Source organism: Anolis sagrei, chromosome X (genome assembly GCF_037176765.1).
Source record: "Anolis sagrei isolate rAnoSag1 chromosome X, rAnoSag1.mat, whole genome shotgun sequence".
Lineage (NCBI taxonomy): Eukaryota > Metazoa > Chordata > Lepidosauria > Squamata > Dactyloidae > Anolis > Anolis sagrei.
The window spans coordinates 43,246,786-43,272,182 of NC_090034.1; the positions used below are offsets into that span (position 1 = coordinate 43,246,786).

A 25,397-nucleotide genomic window follows, 5' to 3' on the forward strand; every position below is an offset into this window, starting at 1 on the left:
AATATCTGAAGTCAAGTGATCCAGTCTACATGGATCTGAGAAACAGGAGACTAGAAGTAGCAGAGTCCTTCCTTCCTGACCTTCTGTCACTCAGTCGTTGCAATATTCTGAGCTTTGTTTTTCACCCACCTCCTGCCTCTTGCCTATCCTTAGTTTCATTTATCCATCCTTTCTTTAGCCCCTTCAAGTTGTCAAGCTCCAGGAGCCATGAAGCAATGCTGAGCAGGGAGGAGAAAATCTCATCCATCTGCCAATGCAGTGAAAGTGCAACCATGTGCAAAAAGCTACCACAGAGTAGGCCTGTATGCTAGAGGCAAGGTCGGCCCTGCTTGTTGTTTCATGCCATCTTTTCTGCTGCACTCAGAGTGCTGAGCAAGACTTGTGATCACAGCTGTTCTCACTAAAAACTAATTAAGATTAATGCCATGCTTCTACTTTGTTATTCCCCATGGAACAATATACTAACCATTCTGCTGTAGTCCTGCCCTCACCACCTTTCAGAATTCTCACTACATCACTTTGGGGAAAGCATCCCATCCAGACAACGGGTGTTTACAAGTTCCATGAAATGGACAGATCACTTGCTTCCCTATTAGAGAACTATGTGTGTATCAAAGACATTAGTAGAACAAGACTCTGAAGACACTAGACTAAACCAAAGACTTTGGAGAGGGGAGAACCCCCAGGAACTAAAATCACTGCCATTTCTGTGGTCTGGGATTGGTTTTTTCTCTTTCTGACAGTGAAGACTTCATTTCTGAAGTCCCTTAGTGAGTAAGATGTACCTGAGCTCTGTCAGAGCCAACATCTCAAGAAAACAGACTGGCCTGTTTAAGCTCCAGTTACTAGAAACTGACTTGTCCACTAGTCTACTTGAACTGTCAAAAGAGTTCACATTTGCTGGAGCCACATGCTCATTCCCTACTCTCGGGAACATCTATCCCTCTTGATGTTCTTTATTCATTTAAGAGCTGTCCATGGTCCTGCCTGAGATACTCCTTCAGACTTCTCTTGGTTAGAAGCAAGGAAATGCTGCATTGCTCTTTCATTGGGCTCGTTCACTCCCAGTGATAGTGACATTAGGCCCTGGCATGGAAACTGCCCATGTTATGCTGAAGAAGCATATGATCAAGGGCAATATACATTTTGGAATTAGCAAGGAGAAAAGCCATAGTTGTTGGTTCATTGTAAATAAGACATGACCAGTCACTTCTTAAACTAGAAAATCTGGTTGGCTCCTCATCCAACATTCCATCGCACAGCCAGCTGCTCTGCCTTTTATTTTACCATTCTAGCTATCTAGTGATTTTTCTCACCCCAGGCATATTCCACCATATTATCACATGATGAATTGTAGAGATAATATTAAACTTAAAACATGGATGCCCAAAGACAACAGTATTTGTACATCTCTAAATTATCTTCAGTAGATTGGTGAAAAATTCTGAATCCCATTTTTTATAAATTTATTGTTACATGTCACCAAGTTGGCTCAGACTTAAGGCGAACCTATGAATTAGAGACCTTCAAGAGACCCTGTTATTAGCAGCCTTGCAAATCTCAGGTCCTGACATAAAGAAAGCTTAAGGTAACCAGGAGCAGGGTTTTGCTCCGGTAATCCAAACCAATTTTTGGACTCAGATTTACCTAAACTTGATTTTGGTTTGTGCTTTTTTGCAACAGGCTATGATAGGGGGTTCTTTAGGTTCCAAAATACCCAAAAGTAGATCCTGCAAGCCAAAGGTCTGCTGATTTTGACCCAAATAAAACAAATGGAACAGAAGAAGGAACACAACACACTGGGCCTGAAACATCAATCAGGGGCAGCCATAAGGTTTGTTTTGACAACATCACCAGTTTTCTTCTCACCTAGCGTGGAAAGAGGACTGATGAGGAGTATGCATATCTGAATGCATGCACAGGCTGTCAACTCCCAAACCAACTGCACATGATTGCACTCATGTTTTTAAATGATGCAAACACAATTTAGCAGTATCAGCCAAAGGAAGAAGATCAGGTCCCAGGTGAAGAGAAGAAACAGTCCACTGCCCAGCCTGAGGATGTTCGCATCACACCGGGGACAAACTGATAACATTACACTTTGACTTTAGGAAGAGGGCTGAGAATTGGGAGGAAAACAGAGAAGGAAACTCTGCAGAACAAAATTAAAGGACCAAAATCTTGATTCACAATGTTTAAGATCCCTCTTAGTTGAAAGAGAACTCCAAATACAATGCAAACATGTCCAGTGTGGATTCTATTAATACTGTTCCGCATACCCTTTTCTTGATAAGTGAGAAGTCAGGCCAGCCTCTACAAATTCATTGTCTTTTAGAGAAGAATGACCTTCTGTTTATTTTAAAAACATGTAAATTACACATCCTAGTTAACAGGTGATCTGCACTTATGGAGAGAAGGACAGGTGTCACAATGAACATGGTGTGTGTGTAATGCAGCTCCACAGACATGCCTCCTGGCAGTAGGGGGCAGGTTTTGCAACTATCATGATATCTCCCAACACAAGATGCTACAATGAGCTATGGAGTGACGGGCACTCAATTCCTTTTATAAGAAACTAAAGGGGATATACTGGATGGTGCCAAAGGCTGGAGTGAAGGGTATGACATCTTCTCCTCATTATCTTAGTGTTTGGGTAACAGCCTTATTGGGTGGTCTACCTAGAAGTTAACTTTAAAAAGAACAAAATCAAAATGAAATCAGCAGAAGAACAGCGGCTACTTGGATCACAGTGAAATTCATGTGTCCCTCCAGAAGTTGTGGGCTGTAAGTTCTATGAGTCTGCACTAGGAGATATAATGATGAGAAATACTGGCATTTACAGTCCTATCAAATCTGGAAAACCATATGATTCTCACCCTTCTTTCAGATCCGGTGCAGGGACATGACCCAAAGGAAGAGAAGTCCAAGAAAATACCAAATTTGCATGTTCTCAAAGTTGGTTTGACACATGAAAGGACTAGGGGTTTTAGTGGCAGATATCTTACCTGGTGATGATAGCAAGATGGGGAGGACTCATGCAAACACCCATGAAGAGGACCACATTCTCATGTCGAGTCTGCCTGTAGGCCATCACTTCCCTCTTGAACGCCTTCAGCTGCGCTTCATTGTCTCGCTCAATGTCAATGAGGCGGATGGCCACCTCCCCATGCCAACGGCCATGAAACACCTGTCCAAAGCGGCCCTTGCCAATCAGTTCACCAATCTCCAATTGTTCAAACGGGATGTCCCATTCTTGCAGGAAAATACTGGTCTGGCTGGCTTTGCGAGGGAAGTTGCGAGCAGAAAGGAGGGAGAGGTTCATCTCATCAAACTCATCCTCAAATTCCTCAAAATGTCTCTGTCCATTGTAGAGGTGAGATGAGAGAAGAATCATTATATATTCACAGAACTCCAACTTCCCATATTATTTACCCACACACATTAATAGACATCAACATTAATACACATCACCAGGGCAAGCTTTCAGGGTGAAAGTCCAAGATCCTAATCTGTAGAAGAAGGAGGAGGGATCCTCTAAGGTAGCAAGGCTGGTTTATCACATTTGTATATGCATCATTTCCTAAAGAGGAACTCCATCCAAAGACTCTTAAATCCCAAGTATAAAATTGCTACTCATCAAAGCGACATACACACAAACACAACACATAACTCAACAATCCTACTCAGCATGTCTGAAGAACCAAACCCATATCGACCAATAGTGAGAGAAAATGCATCTGGAGAGCAGCAGTTACCCATTTGGAGAGAACTGTTCCAAAAAAGCAGTATTACAGTCTCCGACCCATCCAAAGCAGTTTGAGAAGAAGTGAGATCAGCACTGCTGCAATAATGGATTTTCTGTGAAGCCTAATGTTGATTTTCTTTAAACATTTTTTAAAAGACCTTCAGAAGCAAAGAGCACATGGACTAAGGAAATAGCACCAGAAGCTGGGCAGAAAAAGCAAAAGTCATATCATGAGCTTGGACTTCATGTGAATTCATTCAAAGGATCAAAGCATTCCTTACAATTTATTACCACTGGCAGTAATTCGATTTTGGCCTGAGATGGGCTTGTGCGCTCTCTCTTTCTCTCTCTTTGTGTGCTAGTGACCATGCCTCCAGCAACAGTCCCAAGTATTGCTCATGCACAATATAAAGCCTTATGGACTGCAGGAGATGGTCCCATCAGAACAGAGCAGGCAAAAGCTGCACATCACAAGTGCTGAACCTGATTCAGCACATAGAAGACTGTTTTGAAAAGCAGCAGATTATAGGAGCTGTCTTCGTAGACCTGTCAGAAGCATATGATACTGTAAATCACTGCCTTCTCCTGAGAAAAAAATCTAATATCACAAAGGACTAACACCTCACCCGCTTCATAGGAAATCTGCTACAAAACAGGAGCTTCCAGGGCCAGAGAAGCAGATGGCAAAAAGAGAAGAATGGCCTTGCCTCAGGGAAGTGTGCTTGCTCCATCAATGTTTAATATTTACACAAGTGATCAGCCACTGTCAGAAGGTACAGAGAGTTTCATCTATGCTGATGATCATGCCATCACTGCTGAAGCAGGGAGCTTTGAAATGGTTGAACAGAAGTTCTCCGAAGTTTTAGGTGCTCTTACTGTCTATTACATGGAAAACCAGCTGATTCCTCATCCATCTAAAATGCAGACGTGTACATTTCATCTTAAGAACAGACAAGCATCTCGAGCTCTGAGGATGACCTGGGAAGGAATCCCACTGGAGCATTGCAGCACACCCAAATATACCTCGGAGTTATTCTGGACCATGCTCTGACTTATAAGAAAACTGCTTGAATATCAAGCAAAAAGTGGGCACTAGAAATAATATCATACAAAAGCTGACTGACCTGGGGCTCACAATCAGAGACAGTGAAGACATCTGCCCTTGCGCTTTGCTACTCTGCTGCTGAATACGCATGCCCAGTGGATGTGGCTCTTAATGAGACATACCACATCATCACAGAATGTCTACACCACTGGAGAAATTACACTGTTTAGCTGGTATCACACCACCTGACATCCGCCGGGAAGTAGCAGCCAGCAATGTAAAGACCAAAGCATTTACATCTTTAGCCCATCCCCTGTTTGGATATCAGCCAGCATGCCAATGCCTTAAATCAAGAAATAGTTTTCTAAGATCTACAGAGATACTCGCAGGGACACCTCAGCCAGTGAGAGTCCAAAAGTGGCAGGCTAAAACCCAGCACCTCAATCCATGGCTGATACCAAATGAGAGACTCCCTCTTGGGCACACAGAAAAGTGGACGACCTGGAAGGCAGTGAACAGGCTATGTTCTGGCACCACAAGATTTAGAGCTAACCTTAAGAAATGGGCCTACAAAGTGGAGTCCACAACATGCAAGTGCAGAGAAGAGCAAACCACAGACCACCTACTACAATGCAGTCTGAGCCCCGACACATGCACAATGGAGGACCTTCTTACAGCAACACTAGAGGCACTCCAAGCGGTCAGCTTCTGGTCAAAGGACATTTAGCACAATACCAAGTTCTCTTTTTAACTTTGTTTGTGTTTTTAAATGCATTTTAACTGTACCCTCAACTTGCTTCTGACACAATAAATAGATAAAATAAAATCAGAACAGATTGCACAAATGGTTCTGACAAAGATTCAACAAGCAGAGTAAATAGTTGTGACATTGATGGCAGCAATCTGGAGCGAATGGCAAGAGAAGTCATAAGAGCAGGCTTTTTTAGCAGCAAGGTCAGCAATCAGTAGCTTTCTCCCAGCAAAGGGGTTTTAGTAGAAGTCCTGCAATGCTATGCCGGTGGGGTGATGATTGGCAATGGCAACAAGGATAACTTAATATTATTCCCATGCTACAAGAAAAGGGCCATCTATATGTTGAATCTCATCCCCAAAATGCATAGACCTCTTGATGAAATACTTTGAGGCCATGAGATCCCAAATAAACTGTGTAAACACACGAAGAGAAGAGCCTCAAACACGCAGGAAGTGAAGAAAAATAAGCCGAAAGCTCTGATGGCAACAGACAACTACATCTTAGGTGTATTCCAAGACTGTGGTCCTATGAAGGTAAGGCAGACATACAGCTGTATATCTAATAGGGAACAACGTTGCACAGAGTAGAAGGACACCCTTAAGAAGTCATATTCTCGAATACCCAACAGCCTTGCAGGTCTTTATAGATGGTCATATTGGGAATGGGGGTTAGAAGAACAGGACCAGTTGCAAAGTGTACCTTCTCCACCCGTCCAAAATTAGCAGAGTTCTTCAAGAAGTTAGAGTGTGACAGAGACTCAAATTTACCAAACAATGCCCGAACAGCACAGGAGCATGGGAAACTGCCTTGTTTTAAGTAAGTCCACCGATTCATCTAGATCACCATTCCATAAACCATGGCTGAGGAACATATGGCCAGCCAGATGTTGCTGGACAACCAAGGCTATGACAGTGGCAGTAAAGGGGAAAGAGGAGTAGGAAAGAAGGATGTAGCTCAGTGGCATCAGGTCCCTGGGCCTATCCTCTGCATCTTCAAGATAGACTTCTTCATTTGAACAGTATTGTTGTTAGTCAAATTGAGCTAAAGATCGGGAACATGTATCCTCTCAGATTTCTGAACTACAACTGCCATCTTGAATACCAAGTGTAGCCAATAATGAGGGATGATGAGAACAACACCTGGAAGGCCAAACAGTCCCCATCCCTGATCTACAGTGATTGGCAGCAGTTCTCTGGGACTGATATATGACTATACGAGCCCTGCCTGGTAGTACCAGGGAATTAACCTGGAAACATGAGTATGCAAAGCATGTGCTTTACCATGGAGTTATGGCTCTTTCCTCACTCTAGCCTTTATGCTAGAAGGCATGGGGGTCCAATACACAAGAAGGTCAAACCAGTCAGCCACCAATTTACAAAAAAATGCATCAGAATTCATTGTTCCATATTAACCTTATTACAAATTTCAAGCCAGCTGCTATGAGATGTATATAACACCATCATCTATTAAACAAAACATAAGCAATGGGCAGCCATAATTGCCTCCAGCAGGAGTTAGAGGTCCCCAAAGGAGTCCCAAAGATGTTGCTGCCAGGCCTCTGCTGAGATCATCAGAACAACATTCATTCCCTACTGTATGGCTTTTAATTTCAGTGCAAGAACAGAAAGTCAGCAGATCCTTGTGTGCCGCTTACCTCGAAGGTTGGCTCCACTTCAATTTGAAGTAATGGACTGTCTTCCAGGCTTTAAAGAAAACAAACACAGTGAATTACTAAGCCTTCAAAGCCAGGAGCAATGATCGCACAGATAGGGTCATGATCTTAAACCAGACTTGCACTTCTCTATCACTAATGGTGAATAAGAAATCACCCCAGGCAATCTGAGAAGCTTTCATACAGTGATGTTAATGTTTTTGCCCCTCTTTCTAAACACGAAAAAACGTACTACTGTAAGCATGTGTAGCTAGTTACTTTTCTGGAAATACTTAGAAAGGTGTTTTAGACTAAGGACAAGGCAAAGTTTTTGGCTCTCAAATTATTATATATTTATCCTGCTTCTTTTTCAAGGAGTTCAGGGGAGCACATGTATTTTATTCTTGTGAAATAGGATAGGCCGATTTACAACAAATACTCTAAAGTGCACTTGTCAATACTATTTTTAGGAGCCCCTGGTGGCGCAATGGTTTAAACCCTTGTTTGAATCTGGGGAGAGTGCGGATGATCTCCTGTCAGCTCCAGCTCCCCATGTAGGAACATGAGAGACGCTTCCCACAAGGATGGTAAAACACCAAAACATCCAGGCGTCTCCTGAGCAACGTCCTGGCAGACAGCCAATTCTCTCACACCAGAAGTGACTTGCAGTTTCTCAAGTCATGCCTGACACGGAAAAAAACCTATGTTTGATCTAAGCTTTGCATTAGGGGGAGTGTATAAAAATGTGTATCTTAGAAAAATGCTCCCCAAATGCATATAATTTGGAAAAAATACTAACAAAATCTACATACAAATTTTAATGTGCAGAAAAAAAATCTCACTAACCAATATAAACTAGAACAGAATGAGATTAATAGGCTTTCACAAAATGTTGGTGAATTTTCAAATCCATGGGTCAGTATAGTTCAACAAGGAAACCAACCATCTTGGTTCTCAAACTGTGTTCGTCCAGATGTTTTGGACTTCAGCTCCCACAATTCCTGGTAATCTGGCTGGGATTTCTGGGAGTTAAAGTCCAAAACACCTGGAGGAGGACTGTTTGAGAAACACTGATCTGGAGGATTAATGGGACTGGTGTTTGTGAGGAAGCTCTGGCATTGGACGTCTTCCTGAAAGCTAAACTGAAGGGCCTATAAAGCCATCTCCAACTATATGATTCAATACTTCTAATGCTTCCACTTTAACAGGATGCCTGATCTGTTTCTTCCCAATGTTTTTATTTTGTCTCTACATAGGAGTTGTCAAATACCTTCCAAGTTTTCCTGGAAATAACTGGAGAATAGCTTCAGGGAAATTGTTTCAACTCTAGAAGTACTGCTACATGCTACATTCAGTTTCTACAGAAAGCAATGTCCAAGAATTACAAAATTCTGCTTTCTTCTCACTGCCTTCAACAATGCAAGCCGTCATTACTGCAAAGTATTACAGCATTGACAGACAAAAAGAACTTTGTACCATAATCCATATCATTGTCAAAGTCAATGTAATTGCACCAAACATTAAATGTTACAACTAGAATCACTAGACCAAACATTCATATCTTGCAAGTCTGCCTGATGGAAGGTTAATCCAAACCCTGTCTTTAGCATTTATCATCATCGAGCTTTTTGAAATATGGCATGCTGGTGATTATGATGTTCATCTGGAATGAAATTCTTGTTTGACTCAGTCAACTGTGCCACCTATTTGATGATACACATTCTGAGATGAAACTGTGTTGACTGATTTACCAACAAAATGTCTACATAATGACCAATGAGGTACATAGGTGGAGTCAGGGTTCTTCGGTACTTCAAGAGCACCTTCCCCGTAGAGTGCCATACATCATTTACAATTCATCACTTGAGAGAGTATTAACAAGTGTGCTTTCCTGACATCAGATGCTTGGTCACCTCCTTTTATGAGTGTAAAGGTTCTCAGTTAAAACTCAGTTAAAATTGTATCCTTTAAAAATCTACACTTATACGTTTAAACGTGTAAAAATTAGTACATTAAGGAAAGCACATAAAATGGGTAAATAAAGAAGACACCAAAATATGCACATCTTGCAAAAATGATATATAATCCAAATGGGACGACAATGCTGGTGGAATTGGGAGAACTAGTCAGAAATAATGATGAATGGAGATAAGTCAAAATAGATTTTACCAATTTGCTGCTGCTGTTGAATTTGTTGAACTATTGCATCACAGCTACAATTTCAGTAACTTAAAAGCATTAAGTTCAAAACACATCTGGCTTAGGAAACTATAATATGCAGGCTGCAAGTACAACTTTTAGCTCATATCTTTTAGATATTAGTACTATTCATTTTGACACTGTCAAAACTCTATATTTATTCCATTATAATTGTTGGTGCTTCTTTTATGCTTTTAATTTATTGTGCACTTGTAATAGTGTTTTATTGAATTTGTTGGGGTTTAAACCTACTTTTAAGTCTAACACTTAGAGCTCACCTACTTTGGTTTTTTGTAGTCTTCCTATTCTTAACCAACTTCCTATACATCTACCTTGTTGCTTCTTGATCTTTATTGTTTTAAATGTGGATCAGGTTGGTTCTGCTTGCTATTTTAAACCAGGAGTAGAGGTGCAATGAAAATGCAACTGACAGGTTTCTCCATCTCTAGAGAAATGATAGTCACAAAAGAGAGGCAAATGAGATGATGAAGATTGGACAGCTCTCTTGGGCATCCTCAGTAACTTGTGGAGACCAGTTCTGATGCCAATACTAGTGTTGCCTCCAGAGCTGTCCTTAGAAAGGTTCTCAAAATGTATTGTTTCTTGAAAACAAGCAGAATGAACTACTCAGCTTAACAGTGGTGAAATATATGTGATTGCAGATTCAATTTTTCACTCGCATTTCACTGATTGTCAGCTAATCTCCCAGAGGACTATAGCCAGAAACTGCAGTAATAGCCCAGGCATGAGCCGCACAAGGCTGTCCACATAATATAGTTTCTCTGCTTCTCTCCAATAGATATTTTGGAGGAGAAAGTGAGTACAGATTAATATGTTCATCTTCTAAAGAAAAGTGAATCTGGATTCCATGGTCACCAATGAGTGCTGTGTTGGGAGATGTTTTGCATCTGAAGTAAACAAATAAGCAAAATAACTATGTTCTGTTCTGAAATTCATATTTTACCTTTAGGAGTAGAAGGCATTTGTAATAAGTCGGATTTGTTGTGGGCAATGGCTTACAGGCAACTAAAAGATTGCTTTATCTATTATGTTTTGGGGCAAAAATAGCTTGGAAATAGCACATTTAATCACACAATTTAACATGCTGAGGAAAGGTATAACCTTTCCCTCAATGCTGCAATTCTGATTAATATTAACATTTCAAAATAATATGCAGAGATCTTATTTATGAAGTTTTTGTCCATCCCATGTCGAGTTTAAGAGAAAAAGAGAAGATTAGGAGGGGAATAATGGTTAGAATAAGACTGAGAAGCTTGCTACTCTCACACTAATGTCATATACATTGAAAGGACCAGAGGGAATGTAGGATGGTGGAAGGCCAAAATGGAAAAGGTGGTAGAAGAGCAGGAAGCCCTCTATAAGCAATCCATCAGCTCAGAGCTCAGTCAAGTGAGGCATGAATGGTCTCTTCCTTTCAGAGGAGGGAACAAAGGACAGAAATAAGGGTGGGAGGAGAGGAAGACAGAAGGAATTGGCAGAAAGGAAGAAAAAAAAGACGTAGCCCAAGATAAGAGAGTGTGGAGACAACTCTATCAGCAGGGTTATTCTAAGAATAAAATAAGATGGGGAAGAACCATATAAAGATGAGAACCATATAAAGTAAAAAATTAAATCAATCAGATTAGGATTATGATGGTGCATGGATCTATGTAATTTCTTCTTCTTCTTTTTCTTCTCTCTCTCCCCCTGTGTTAGTATGCATAAGCTGTCCCACGAGGCCATGACTGCTAAGTGCAAAATGCTGCAGCCCAGGGGATCTGTCACAGCCAAAATGACAGATCACGCTTCTACAAGAAGCAAGACTTCTCCAGTAAAATCCCTCATGTCCTCTCCAAATAAGCAAAGGGGGTTAGAAATCATCCAATATCAAGATTTAGGAGAAATGTCAAGAATCAAGCCAAAACCAAGACACTTCTATACAAGAGAAAAGTCTTCCACTCAGGTGGAGCAGAAACCATCCAAAAGTGACCCTCAGCTGTCAACAGCATCTCAGAGGGGATGCGCAAGTAAGCAAGAGAGCAAATCTGGAATTCATTTACTTGAAAGTTAACACAAACATCCACAAAGTCAGAATTGGCTTCAGTAAGAACTGGATGAGGGGAGGACACATTCATTTCTCAAAGCAAGAATTAGGTTGGCAATTCATTCTAAGCCCCAAGTTTGAGCAGTCAAGGATTTTTTTTAATCTCCACTGCGTAAACAGCTGCCACTCTGAGCTTTTTTCCTTCTCAGAAGTCAATTACTCTGGCCTAAAAGCTGGGGAAGAGGCTTTCCAGTGGGACTGACAAGTATGTCACATCATGAGGCCTTCCCCACTAGGTGTTTGGTTTGACCTTTCCAAGTTGCAAGCAGGATCGAAATCCAGGGATCCAGCTATGCTTCTGTGTTCTGCTGTTACTTCTCAGGAAGTTTTCCAAGTTTGGAATAGTACGGGGAATGTGACTGGAATTCACATACGAAGTGTGGAGCTCTAAAACGCAGCCATGCCTTTCCTTATGGGTGCATTCATGCTTTGTTGCTCACAGCCTCATTCTGTGCCATTTGATTGGGGTCTGGAGGAGTCTAGACAACTCCCAACACTTTTGCTTTGTCAACAGTCCCTTTTGATATCAGCTGGTGAAACAAACAGCTTTGCCTGACATGCAATTTTATACTACACAAATATTCTTTTGAAACTACACATTTCCCCCTAGAATTGCACATTTTGTGCTTGGTTAGATTAAAAGAAATAAAAAGCCCTTCTTCAGACATATAAGAAAGGAGGTATTCATGTATTTTTCTCTGTGTTGTAGCCAACTAAAAGTGAAACTTAGTATATTTTCCTGTGCAGAAGATGCAGGAATATCATCTCATGTTAATGATTTGGGAGGGTTATGGAAATCAATCCAATATGAACTGGTTTTCTTGCCCCTCCTGTGTTAAAGAGCAGGTCAGAGTTTAGTTATAAACTATTTTCTCCATCCTTTTTCCTTTGTGCTGCAACCTTTTAGTGCAGCTGAAGACTTGGTTTCATTGGTTCTACAGAAATCATTGTAGAAGGCTTCAAAAATGCAGGAAAATGTCTTTAACACACATAAAAATAAAGGATTTGAATGCAGATCCAGAAACCGCACAGATGAACATGGAAATGGGACAGAATGTACCAGAAAGAGATGGATTTATCCCTCTCAAGGTACAATAGCAAATGTGTGAATGCAGACCAGTTGGCCACCCAGCCTGGCACAGTTCAGTCTGATTGACAGTGGCTGTCTGAAAGTCAGACAGAAATCTTTTCCATCACATGATGCCCATTAGGGATTGATGCTAGTCCAGTTTGTACCTGTTGTAATGCAATAGGAAGCCAAATGCAATCTGTGGCTAGAAACCTGCACTTTTGTAAAATTCTGGTGGAATTCACAAAACGCACCACCCTGAAATACAAACATTAGTGTGCATTCAAAAATGCATGTATTTGTAAAATGCACAAAATTACAAATTAATAATAGGAAAGGCCTTTGACTCTGAACTGCATCATTAAGCCAAGTTTCATATCTTAAAGCACATGCTCCATTTTCTATACTGGTCTAAGAGCTATTGCTTCTATCAAAGAAACCTTGGAATTCAGTATGAATATTGGGATAGTGTGATAGATTAAAGAAGTTTTTTTTAAATAAGTTGTTAGTAGGTATTATATTTTCATTGTATGTCTTGAAGGTGAGGGATGGGCACTCCCATTTTTACTTTTATGATAATTGTTTTTAGGTGGGAGAGGGTGGGGAAGATAGTTTCAATGAGTGTATTGATAGTATACATGATGTATTGGAAAATGGCTGACTTTACAAATTAAGCACCCACAGATGTGCAGATGAGGGTTACTTACATGGTGCTAGAATTCACTGGATGGAGAACAACTTGGGGTGTTCGGGTAGATGTCTCAGGCACAATTTCTGAAAGAAAGAAGAATCCCATTCAGAACAAAAAGGAAAGCAAAACATTCCCATGCTTAACAAAGGCTAAAGATGGTAAATAACCATACAGGAAAGCATCCTGTATGGTTATTTTGTAACAAGCAAATATGATTCTGTGCCAAAGGAAAACAGGCCACCTGATCATGGCTGTGTCTGTGGACAATGAAATGTGAAGAGCATTTTTAGATCATGTGGAAAACTTTGCAAAGCCATTTGGCTCATTCATTAATTCCATTTACACCCCACATTTCTTCCCATAAATCTGGGGTGGCATATACAGCGCTTCTCCTCCCCATTTTATCACCACAACAGCTTTGTGAAGTTGGTCTCTTTCAATCTGTGCCTTTCATGGCTCATGAGCAAGACATACAAAAATATGTATTTGAAAAAGATTATGTGCAATTTAAATGTGATTTTGGGGTTCAAAATATACAGATGCTTGGACTCACATCATACCAACACAGACTGGAAATATACTAATTCATCCAGAACCTGCTGGTTCTAGTCCCCACATGGATGAGGCAGAGGGGCAGCTGGGCAAGAAGTGACAATGTTTTTCTAAAAACACATGGAAACTGGGGGTGATGGTAGTCAGTGCTATCCTGAATGCTCTCCCATTTTTTCACATTTACCAAACATCTGAAAAAGCCAAAGCCAAGAGGGAGTGAAGCTGTGTTTAGTGAAGTGTGATAGGAGAGAGACTCCACGGTACATCTAAAGGCAGTCCATTATCAGTGTTTCTTATTTGTCACATTTATATCCTGCCTTTTCTCCAAAGAGGTCAAAATGGAGTACATGGGCATTCTACCTTTGTTAATCCTCATGACAAGCCTGTGACATCAACTGGGCTGAGAGGTGGCAGCGATTGCTTCAAGTCACCTGGGGAGCTTCAAGGACAAGCGGGGATTTGGTCGCAGCACCAACACTATAACCATGTTAACATTGTGTGAGATCTCATGGCAAAGCTCTGAGAAGCAAGAACCCTTTTAGATCAACTTACCCGGAAAGACAAATTCCTGCTTGGACTTGTAGTACTGGGATGACAAAGGGGCACCTTAGAAAGGACAAAGAGGAACACAAAGAGGTCTGAAGTCAAACAGGAATGAAGCTTGTAAAAACAACACCACGATAATACTAGTAATTTACTCTTCTCAGTTCTAGGCTGGAGAGCAAAGTTGTGTGATATATAAAACAAAAATAACTGATGATTTTTGTGTTGTGGTATTATCCGTTTTTTCCCTAGCCAAAACATCTATCTGTTTGTTTAAAGCATCCATGTATTGCAAATAATTCCATATGAAACACAAATCATAATGCAGTGGCTAAAGCACCATTCCCACTGACACCTACTAAGTCCCATTAAATATGATGGGAATTACTTCTAAGTAAACATGGACGGGACGGAGGCTGCAAAGCAGAGTCATTTGAAAACATTTGTTCTCCATGTGAAGGAAAAGATGGCACACCCTCCTATTTCACATACAAAAGCTAACTTGTCTGTCTTTTTCATCTTTCTTCAACACAAATGGTGGGACAGCATCCTATGCTACACCTAAAGGCAGCTAGCTAGCATAAGGGGTTACAAGACACAGGCAGGGCATAAATGTCTCCTTTTAATATCTAGAATCATAGAGTTGGAAGAGTCCACAAGGGCCATCCAGTCTAATCCCTTGCCATGCAGGAATACACAATCAATGCAGGAATACACCCACCCCACTCTGCCTACTGCTGTAAAGGAAGTATGTGCAAGAACATACCTGAAGGGTAAACGCAAATTGCCTAGTCTGGAACTGAGAGTAATGCAGGTGGCAATGCCAATCGTAGGCCAACAAGAACCAAACATCTGGAAGCTATCAACATTCATTTTTTTTTGGCCAAGGAATCACAGCAAGCCAAGAGCAAAAACTCCCCAAATGATCAACTTTCCCCCATTGAACTGAATGTCGCTCACTTTATACTGCCATTTCACAATGGGGTCTCACCATTTTTTTTCTTTTCTCTCTTAATAATTCCTCCTAACCTGCACAGTTAATATGAGTCTTGGGGAAATAAAGATCTGTGACAGAGGAGCACAGATTTCCATCACGGCAATCACATCAGTTCCCCTAATAATCTATTATGCTCACAGTTATTTCAGAGAAGCGATGACAGTTTGGCAGGTAGAAAAGTGAAAAGTGCCGGCAGTCTAAATGCACCCCTGCCATGCCCGTATAACAGTAAATCTGATGAGTTCAACTTCAAACACACAAATATGTAAAAAAGACCAATTGAGAACAGGGTTTTGAGTCAATTCCCAGGCTTCAACAAACACTATTATGTAGCATGTCCATTGTAGCAGCTATATTAAACCAGACTGAGCTATTCTGAGTATTTCTGGACTAAGGAGAAGATTTTTTTTTCACCCCCCGTTTGCTTTTACAGGGTCATCAGTCCACCAAGTGCTTCCTGACAGAGCTTCCTTTCTACTGACTGTTTCCTTCAATTGTCTTTTCTAGCTCCTTAAAGTGGACTATGATGGGAAACTCCTACAAATTTGTTAGGAAAGGAGCCCTATGGCATTTTAGAAGTTAACACATTTGTTATAGCATGGGTTACACATAATAGAATATGTAACCCAGTTGATAAATTGCATGATCTTTTATCCAGAATGTCAGAAATATACACAGTCCCTACAAACTTCCATCTCAAAATCACCTTTCCCAGGCAGCTGAGAAGGACAGGAGAAATAGTCCATATATATTTAGCATAACAGGAATCCAGACTGCAATGACGATCCAAGGCAATAAACTACCAGGATTTTAGACATAACAATTTGTTGTATTAACCAGTAAAGCCACCAATTTTCTGATTCAGACTTGTAAAGCTTAGTCCTATTGCAAATCAATAGAGTCTTTCCAAGGAGCTCATAATACAAATACAGCTCCTGACTGAATTTGTACAGCTCATAATGCTTTTCTGTATAATGAACTGAGCATCTCCTGGAGAAACTTGTAAATAATACAAATTCAATTCTGGATTGAATTGATCCAGCTCATAAAGCTTTGGCCATCTTACAAATAGGGCCACAAGAAACTCATAAATACCCATCTAATTCTTAATCAAGCTAAAGGGAATTTGTTTATCACTAGTTGTAGTTTCATGAAATGGTGCCAGGTAACCAAGCTGTAAATCCAGGGTATAATTTAAAAATACAGAAGGGATTCAGGCTGTATTTCTAGGACTCTTCTTGAAATGCAACCAAGCATGCCTGAAAATGGATGACTGCTTGGGGGCTTTCAAGGACACACAGAAGGGTTTGATAAATTTACAATTTCTGGTGTTTCTTCTACTGCTAGTGAAAATTTGCTATCTTGGCTTCTAATAAAGGCCATACACTTGACTGTGTTGACTGACTGTGAGAAGACTGTTGAAAGACGACTGATGATAAGAAATACCCTCTTTTTAGCATGGGGGAGGCAATGGAGCCATGAGCGGGCCAGATTAATGGCAGAAACAAATAGATTTGCTCTGCCCTGTCTGTGTGCAGTGATCAGAGAAGGGAGAACAAGGTGTTATGCTTCATAGGGAACATTTTTTAAAGAACAGCCTTATACCAAATTCATCTAGTTCAAAACTTTCAGTAATGAGGGCACTGGCTGAGACTTTCCAGGCTTCAGGCAGAACTAGGAATGTAAATGCTAGGGATTGAACCTAACATTTGGAAGAGAAATGACCAGAAGGGGCACAAAGCAGTGAGAGCCAACAAGAGAAGACATTAAATGATATGGCACTAACTGGCACAAGTCACCACTCCTCAGGGATATTTATTTGGTCCTACCTAAAAGAGGTTTGCCATTGTTCTGTGATGTTTAATGAACTTATTTATTTCATTAGGAGACTTATGCTCTTTTAATATGTCTGTATCACAAAGGGTTCAATGTCACTCATCTCCATGCTCATTGGAAAGCCCTTGAGGCCTGGCACTTGTCAGGCAGGACCCAACATCTCTTGTGCAAATGACCTTAACAGGCACAACTCAGATTAAAGCAGGTACCTGGCACATTGCACTGTTTCTGTTGCCGCAAGCACTGCGGGGAGGGGTGCAAGGGAGGAGGTGGAGTGGCACTTGGTGGCAGAGGAGGAGCTGGCGAGGAAGGGGTGGATGAGGTGGTTGAGGAGGGATTGCTGCTGGAATCAGGCTGGTAGGGTGCTGGGATGTTATCCTGCAAAAGAAGGAACAATGACCAGGTGTGCACACAACATAGAGCATTAGTTCTGCCATATCTCACTCTCTCTGAAGATGCACTTGAGAATACAGGAATGCCAAAATGTCTGAAAGAAAAAGTAAGAAATGACAGGGGGGAAAGCAAAAAGGGAGAGGGGAAGGTATCAGAAAGGGAGAGAGGAAGGAATGAGAGGAAGGAAAGGGAGAGGAGAGGCAACAGAAGGAAAGCAGACTAGCCCTGTGCTCCCCATCCCATCTGCACACTGCAAGCATGACAGTCACCTCTATGTATACTGACCTCGGTGTGCAGACCTCTTTGCAAGGTGTCTGCATGGGGGGCTAGGGGTTAGACCAGGATCCCACCTAATGTCTAGATGAGTCAACATGGAGAACTCCTTTTGGCACTTGCCACACCTGTAGACTGTAAGGCAGTAACCAGCATAGATATCATTGGGTGCAATATCAGTTTCCTCCAATGTTTGTTTGTACACTCGATAATTGCTACAAATTCAAGACCCTTTCACAGAATTATTTTAAATGTTTGGGCTCTTCTGTGGCAACTCATGACAACTGCAACACTAACAGAGCTTTTCAGACTCTTGAGCTCAACCTTCTCCAACCCAATAGCTTCTCAATGCATGGACTTACAATTCCCATCATCTTCTGCCAGCATGCTTGGAAGTGGAGTCAATTAATCTGTCTTTGCTATAGCATGCACATGGGCAGACACTCACCCTTTTCTACATGCTGATAACATACTGCCCTTACCATTGGCTCTACCTTCTTAGCAATGCTCCTCCTTATGCAACTGAATTTTAAAGTTTAAATGTATAAAAATGAGGATTATCCTCTAGCTTTGAAAGCTTTCCTCACACCCTTTTTTTGAGGGGGGGGGTAGCAGCCAGGGATGCTGGGGCCATTTAAACAACAACAATGTTGCTTTAATTCCTAGGGGGCTTGCAACCTTTCAGCTTAATTTGCCCAGAAAGAAATTCTCACTTGTGCAACAAGGCAGCTGAATAACAAACGCTCCAGCTTGTGTGACTGAAGAACCCCCCTCTCACCAACAACACAAAAAACTCAAAGCATTTGGGGCAGGGAGGAGGGAAGAAAAAGCAAACACCCTCCCTGTCCCATTCTCCAGAGGAAAAGTCCAAGTCAGCTTAAGTTACTCTCCATTGATCATTTCTCATGGGCCATTTAACTTAACGGAGGCAACAGAGGGCACTTCAGGGTAAAGCCAACAGACGGGAGTTTTGCACAACGTCGCACATTCTCAATGCAGCTCCGTGGGGAGTACTGCCCGCCAAATGCTCAATGCTGCTGCAGAGAGAAGTGTCTTCTAACATAAGCAAAAGACATTGGCAGAGGATAAGTAGAGATCAGAGTTGACTCCAGACTGAGGGTGGGAGTAAAATCTCTGCAAGATTTCCCTCAAAGGAACACAGGAAGCTGCCCTGTACTGATTCAGATAACTGTTTTTATCCACCCCAATATTGTCTACATTGGCTGGCAGTGAGCCTCAAGGATTTCAGATGGGATTCTTAGTACTGGATGGGATCCCATGGTTAGAAATACTCAATGACAGTGTGACTCAAAGTGGTGATCCATGGATCGTTGACAGTCCATAAATCATAAGAGGTTAAAACTATGGATACTGGTAGGGCCGTAGCCAGAAAAAAAATTCGGGAGGGGTTGAAATTTTTGTAGGGGGGGGGGTTTAAAATTTTCGCTGGGGGAGGGGGGGTTGAAACCTGCCTCCTAGCTCACACTGAAGCAAAGAGCACAGCAGGGGGCAGAGCAGCCTTCAATAGCCTGCAGCTCCGCCCCTGTCAACCAGCTCCACCAAGTCTGGCCTCCTTTATTTATTTATTTATTTATTTATTTATTATTCGAATGCGGCCACTCCCCTGGGGCTCGGAGCGGCTTACAAGAACAGGCTAAAATCTAACACAATTTAAAAACAATTTAAAACAATTTAAAAACAGCAATATCAAAGATCAAAGGCCTGTCGAAACAGATATGTCTTACATGCCCTGCGGAAAGCTGATGTCCTGCAAGGCACGGACTTCAGGTGGCAGAGTATTCCAGAGTGATGGTGCCACAGCTGTAAAGGCTCTGCATCTGGTTGCTGTTAGATGCAAGGTCTTGACACTGGGGATTTCCAACAAATCTTGGTCCTCAGAACGGAGGAATCTCTGGGTTGGTAGGGGTGAGGCAGTCCCTCAGGTACATTGACCCCAGACCATGCAAGGCCTTAAAGTTGAGTACCATCACCTTTAATAAGAGCATTCAACCTCTCCCCCCCCCCCCCAACTTGGTTGCTTCACTACATCGGCTATTGCTGCAAGTAATGACAGTGTGAATAAATTGTCAATATTTGCTTGAGATAGTGCTTGCAGTTCTGGAGGGACTTTTAATTTTTTGCATCTCATAGATGCATCTCACTAGCATGGGGATTTGGTTAACCAGTTAAAATTCATGAGTAAGCCAGATTTTTTTAAAAAAATCTGAAACATTTCGGGGGGGGGGGGTTGAACTCCTAACCCCCCCCCCCCTCGCTACAGGCCTGGATACTGGTACCAGCAGAAGGCAGGGCTAGATGACCCTTGGGATCCCTTCTAACATTATCAATGCCATGATTCAGCTGTATCTGAAGAAAGCAATATAGACTATAAGGAATTGAAAGACTGAAGAAAACAATTCTAAATTTATTATTAAAATTATCATAATGTGGACCTTGATTTCCATGGTGTCCATGAGAGACTGAATTTTCCACTTCAAACAATGACCTTTGTTCTTTTATCAGCTTTGAAAAGTAAAATAAAAACCTTGCTAGTGGACGGCATCCACAGAGATTGCAAAGGAAGACTGGCTTGAAATATTGAAATGCATTCATTCATTCTTATGTCTTAACACATTTTAGAAATTAGAGAAAGGCGGGGGAAGAGCAAATCTGGAAAATAGCCAGGAAAAGGAAGGAGGTGGGGAGAGCACAGTTTGTATAAATGCCACACAGGTGGAATGCAAATATATGCAAATAAGACCTATACTTTGTGTACATCAGGGCCCTCTATTTTGAGGCTCTGAAGAATCTGAAGCAAATGGTTTCATGGCAACTCTGATGGCTGGCAAAAGCCTGCTTCTTCAGTTCTGCCACTGTAGCATTAGTATAGTGGTAACAATTCAAGGGAATACAAAGCCTTAAGACTAGAACTTGCCCAAAGGGGTGTAGTAAAATCCTGTCTCCTCTTCAAGGATAATCCAGGAGCTGCTTTATATAATATAATCCAATAATACCTTGTAGTTGTTGAGTGTCTTCAAGTCATTCTGAGTTATGGCTATCCTAAGGCAAACCTATCATAGGATTTCCTGGCAGTTATGATTCAGTTATTGCAAGCAGGAATTAAGTTTTAAATATTGTAACTAATGGCTTCTAAATCCCACCACAGTCTCAAACCATGCCTCATTGTTTAGAGTGCTAAACTATACCATTTGGCCTTTTCAGATCTAGAAACCAGCCGTAGTCAAGCATACAACTGAGGATACAGCTCTTCATTTTTGTTTTCACCATAGACTTGATATACTGCTGTGTTACAGTTCACTTTAGGTCAATCTGTGACACACATCCCTGGATGAAAACCAATGATACAAGCCTTGCTAGGGAAGAAATAGCATGACTTCCTCAAAGGGAAGCTGTAACACTGAAAGCCTTTAGAATTCTTTGAGGCATGCAGATGCGGTGATCACTTAAATATTAATGACAAAGGAAGCTGGCTTAGACAAGTTCAGATTATTTGTCCATCTAGCTGCAATATTGTCTGTTCTTTCAGGAAGGGGCTTTCTAGTGTCTCAAGTAAAGAGAGGTGTGTTTTCCCTCCTCCTCATTATCTAATACTTGATCTTTTCTTTTTTTATTTATATATTTGTTAAAACAGGCATAAAATATATGTGTTTATTGCATACAGTGTTATGTTTTCATGCTACTGATAATTCACTCACATTTCACATACAGTATCTTTATTTAGGGAGCCTCTGACTTCTGTTTGGGTAGGGCAGATAAGAGCATCATAAATTCTAAGTTGGTAATAAATTCCTCTTTGCCTACAGCTTTATAGGATCCCCAGGAAATATTTTTACATCTAGTTTAACTTTACTTTTATATTGATCATTTCAATTGGAAATGACAGATATTGAAACAGAACCTCCTGCATGCAAAGAATGTGCTCTGCCAGTGGGTTACAGATGGTCCCATCTAAAAATCACCAGCCCAAAAAAGATAGGTGATATGGGGATGTTACTGAAAACAGCATCTCTCAGTTCAGTTCCTTCTGTTCTTGCTTTTTCATCATGGATGGAAAATGACCTAGTATAAACATGCTAACACTTTCATTTTTGTTCTCCAGCTTAACACCTGTCTGCCTTTCACTTGGGTTGGAGTTAACATGGAGTTAAGTCATCTTACATGTTACAGAGAGCACAGATTCAGCACAAAGTTGCCCAATGGTGCCCCATATCATATATAATGCCTAGATCTCAAGTTCCAGGTCCCTGTGACTCTCTTTCATCACCTAGTCCTGGCATCCCCAAACTGTGGCCTTCCAGCTGTTTGGGCCTTCAACACCTAGAATTCCTGACAATTGAACAAGCTTGTTAGGGCTCCTGGGAGTTGGAGGCCCAAACAGTTGGAGGGCCGCAGTTTGAGGATACCTGACCCGGTCCCTCTCCCCCCACCCCCACCTTTCTCTGCTTGCTCCCCAAAGGGACCTTGTCAGATTCTTCTGCTGATCAACCAGCCTGCTGCAAAGAACTCCCCCATCCCTACTCCTCAACAGCTTCTAATTTAGCGTCTACTAGATTTGCTGAAATATATACCAGCCCCTTTGAGATTTGAATTGGCAGGCATGCCTGGAAACCCACAGAGCCATCTGCAAAACTCTGGCCCAGCAGATGGCTGAACAGACCAGCAAGTAAACTGGGAGATGCTATTTCAAAGCAGGAGAAAAATAATAATAACTGGCCAATTTCCTCCACTCCACCCCAAATTTGTTTTACTGTTCCTGTTTCCATGGCAGACAAGGAAGGCTCTCTCCTTCACTCAGTCTCCCCCCACCTGGTTCCAGTGATGGGAATAAACAGAAATCTAGTCTAGGGCATTAAAATGCCTCCTTGCATCTTGGGAGATCAGGACTTGGCCACTGGCTAAGAAGTGGGTGGGTACCTCAGCCTGATTTCAGTTAAAGACAGTTTCAGTTATGTTGGCTCCTACATCTGTTACTTCTCCTCTCCAGATTAATTTGTGTACCATTTTCCTTAATAATGTAATATCAGGTTCAAGTGAAATATAAATTACATCATTTTGTAGAAGCTACTGTAAAATATACTTTTGTAAAACTAAAGACACCATCATGAAATGTAGAGAAGGGTGAAATTAGGATAATAATCACTCTCTGGTCGACATATCTGTTGATGGTACATTGTTATGATTCAAATGCAGCCTGGGTGGAACTTGCAGGAGGCCATTCAAGAAGGTCAGAGCTCCAAAATATAAAGAACCAGTCTCCTTCAAGTCACATAATTTCTCATACATTCATCTGCCCTTTTTAATAATAATAGCCTCTGGAACTTTATGTAGCAACATTGTTGCAAGTCTGACTGATGATGTGATAGTCTATATTAGTCCCATTTATAGTTACTTTCCTTCCAATAAGCTCAAGATGGCCTATTGCTTTCCTTCTGAGAGGCATTACCAGGACCAAGGCCACCTGGACAGTCCCATGGTTCTGAGTGAGCTGCATCTGGATCTCCCAAGCCCTAGTCTCACACTCTAATAACTACACCGCATGGGCTTCGTGTTTTCTTATTTGCATTTCCTTGATTTGTTTATGAGACCAAGCCAAAAAGTAACTTAATGGAAGCCGCTTCATAACATCTCACCTTGGTGATTTTGTTGGTTTTGGGAAGGGTCTGGCTAGCATGCAGATTGGTATATTTGGGGGGCCTCCGCAATGGGTTGTTAATATCACATGGCACAGATTCCGTCCGGACTAATCTTGCTGGATCATAAAAAAGAGAAAGAGAAAGAGAAAGAGAAAGAGAGGATTTAACTCAGCATTTAGTGCAGAAATATAAAGGATAACTTTCTGTGAAGCCCTAGGAATTTATTATCTCAAAACCAAATTAGTAAACACAGTTCTCATCAGCTTAGATAAATCTATAAATCTGCAAACTACACAGCACTATACTTTAAAGCCAGGAGTATACTCTTTTTTTGGCTACAGTTCTCAGAATCACTCAACACAGTATAAAAAGTAACATTCCCTAGCACTGGCATACTTTGGCTCTCCTACTAGGAACATGAGACATTCCACGTGTTGTTGCAGCTCCCATTCTCCTTCACCACTGGTGCTGTTGGATAGAGCCAATGGATGCTGTAGTCCAACATCTGGAGAACTCCATATTCCCCTTTCCAGGACTGAGTAATGGTGGCCATCTAATATTATATGACAACTGTTTAACTGGAAGAACTGGGAATTGAATTGCGGATCTTCTGCAAACAAGACATATTTTTGTATCATGGAATTACCATACTTCTTTTCATCTAATTTGTCTCATTGCTTTGTTAGATCCAAAGAAGCCTAGATTTATCATGTGTCAATCAACATGCCCTTTGAGGCAACTTTATTAGGCTTCGCACCTTTCATTTGAAATTACACTCTCTCTCCATATAAACAAACACACAAAGTCCATATAAACAAACCAGATTTCATGTCCATAAGGAGTCTGTATTGTTTCTGTTTTGGTAAAGATAATGGCTCTGAACTGCCTATTCAAGACCAATGTACCACAAAATCATTTGCATTACAGAAAGGACGGCTTACAATATATTGTCACTCAGAAGATTAATTCCCCCCTCCATTCCCACCTTTACCTATTGTGAGGATTGCAGTAAAGCTGTGAGAGAACAAAAAGCCCGGTACAGGAAGATGGGAGCAGAACCAGGGGATATTTTCATCCTTTCTAATAAAGAAGTCCCAGTGCATCAACATTGTGAAACCTAGCTCTATTGCAACACTAGATCAATACCTCAGTACAGCCTTGCCCAAATCTGGATCCCTCATATTGTTTTGAACACAACTCTCATCATCCCTGGTGATTGAGTCATGCTAAATGGAGAGGACTGGAGCTATAGTCCAAGAACAATTGCACATCCATGGTTTAAAAAGGCTGCCCTACTAAATCCTAAGGCATAATCCTCTTTGATTGGTTTGCTTTCTCAGAGAAGGACATAAAATGGAGATCATTCACTTACAAGCATCAATGAAAGAGAGAAGTAGGATCTTCATGCTGTTAACTTATGGGGTGCTTCTTGGATGATGCACAGATATGACATTAATTATAATCTATCTATCATCGCTTTAAGGAATTACCTTCATATAACCCTAAGCACACTATAATAATCATTGTAAATACACAGTGAAAGTGTATGTGGGAGTAATCTCTCTTTTTTTCAGAGAAGGATAAGCATTCTGGACTGTGTCCATTGCACATGCATATTTTTGGACAATTCTCACCAAATGTTATCTTTCTTTGCCCTTTATTGGTGCGGAACCAAATTCCCTCGACCATTTGTTTGTCATACTATAGTTGCACAAGATTCCATTTTTTGTCATTGCTGTTGTAATATTTTGCAGTCTGTTATGACCTTAACCATCACAAATCATTTTTGCCATCCGTTCGTTGGCTGCCCTTTCCAGATGGTTAATTAATATGTTGAATGATCAGGTCATAATCCAGGCTGTTGACGCGCTCCAGGCTTCAATGTGAAACT

The 25,397-nt window shown here is 41.2% G+C and overlaps 1 protein-coding gene across 3 annotated transcripts in view; it reads right to left on the reverse strand.

The window, feature by feature from the left end:
- The window catches only part of KSR2 (kinase suppressor of ras 2), a 204,632-nt gene that overhangs the window by 50,417 nt on the left and 128,818 nt on the right, over nt 1-25,397 (reverse strand). For all 3 annotated transcript variants that reach the window (XM_067473258.1, XM_060785468.2, XM_060785469.2), the window contains 6 exons: nt 23,504-23,622; nt 17,396-17,564; nt 14,363-14,416; nt 13,275-13,341; nt 7,199-7,247; nt 3,006-3,358 (listed from right to left, as the gene is read on the reverse strand). In XM_067473258.1, the coding sequence (XP_067329359.1) occupies nt 3,006-3,358; nt 7,199-7,247; nt 13,275-13,341; nt 14,363-14,416; nt 17,396-17,564; nt 23,504-23,622 (811 nt within the window). The remainder of the gene's footprint in view (nt 1-3,005; nt 3,359-7,198; nt 7,248-13,274; nt 13,342-14,362; nt 14,417-17,395; nt 17,565-23,503; nt 23,623-25,397) is intronic.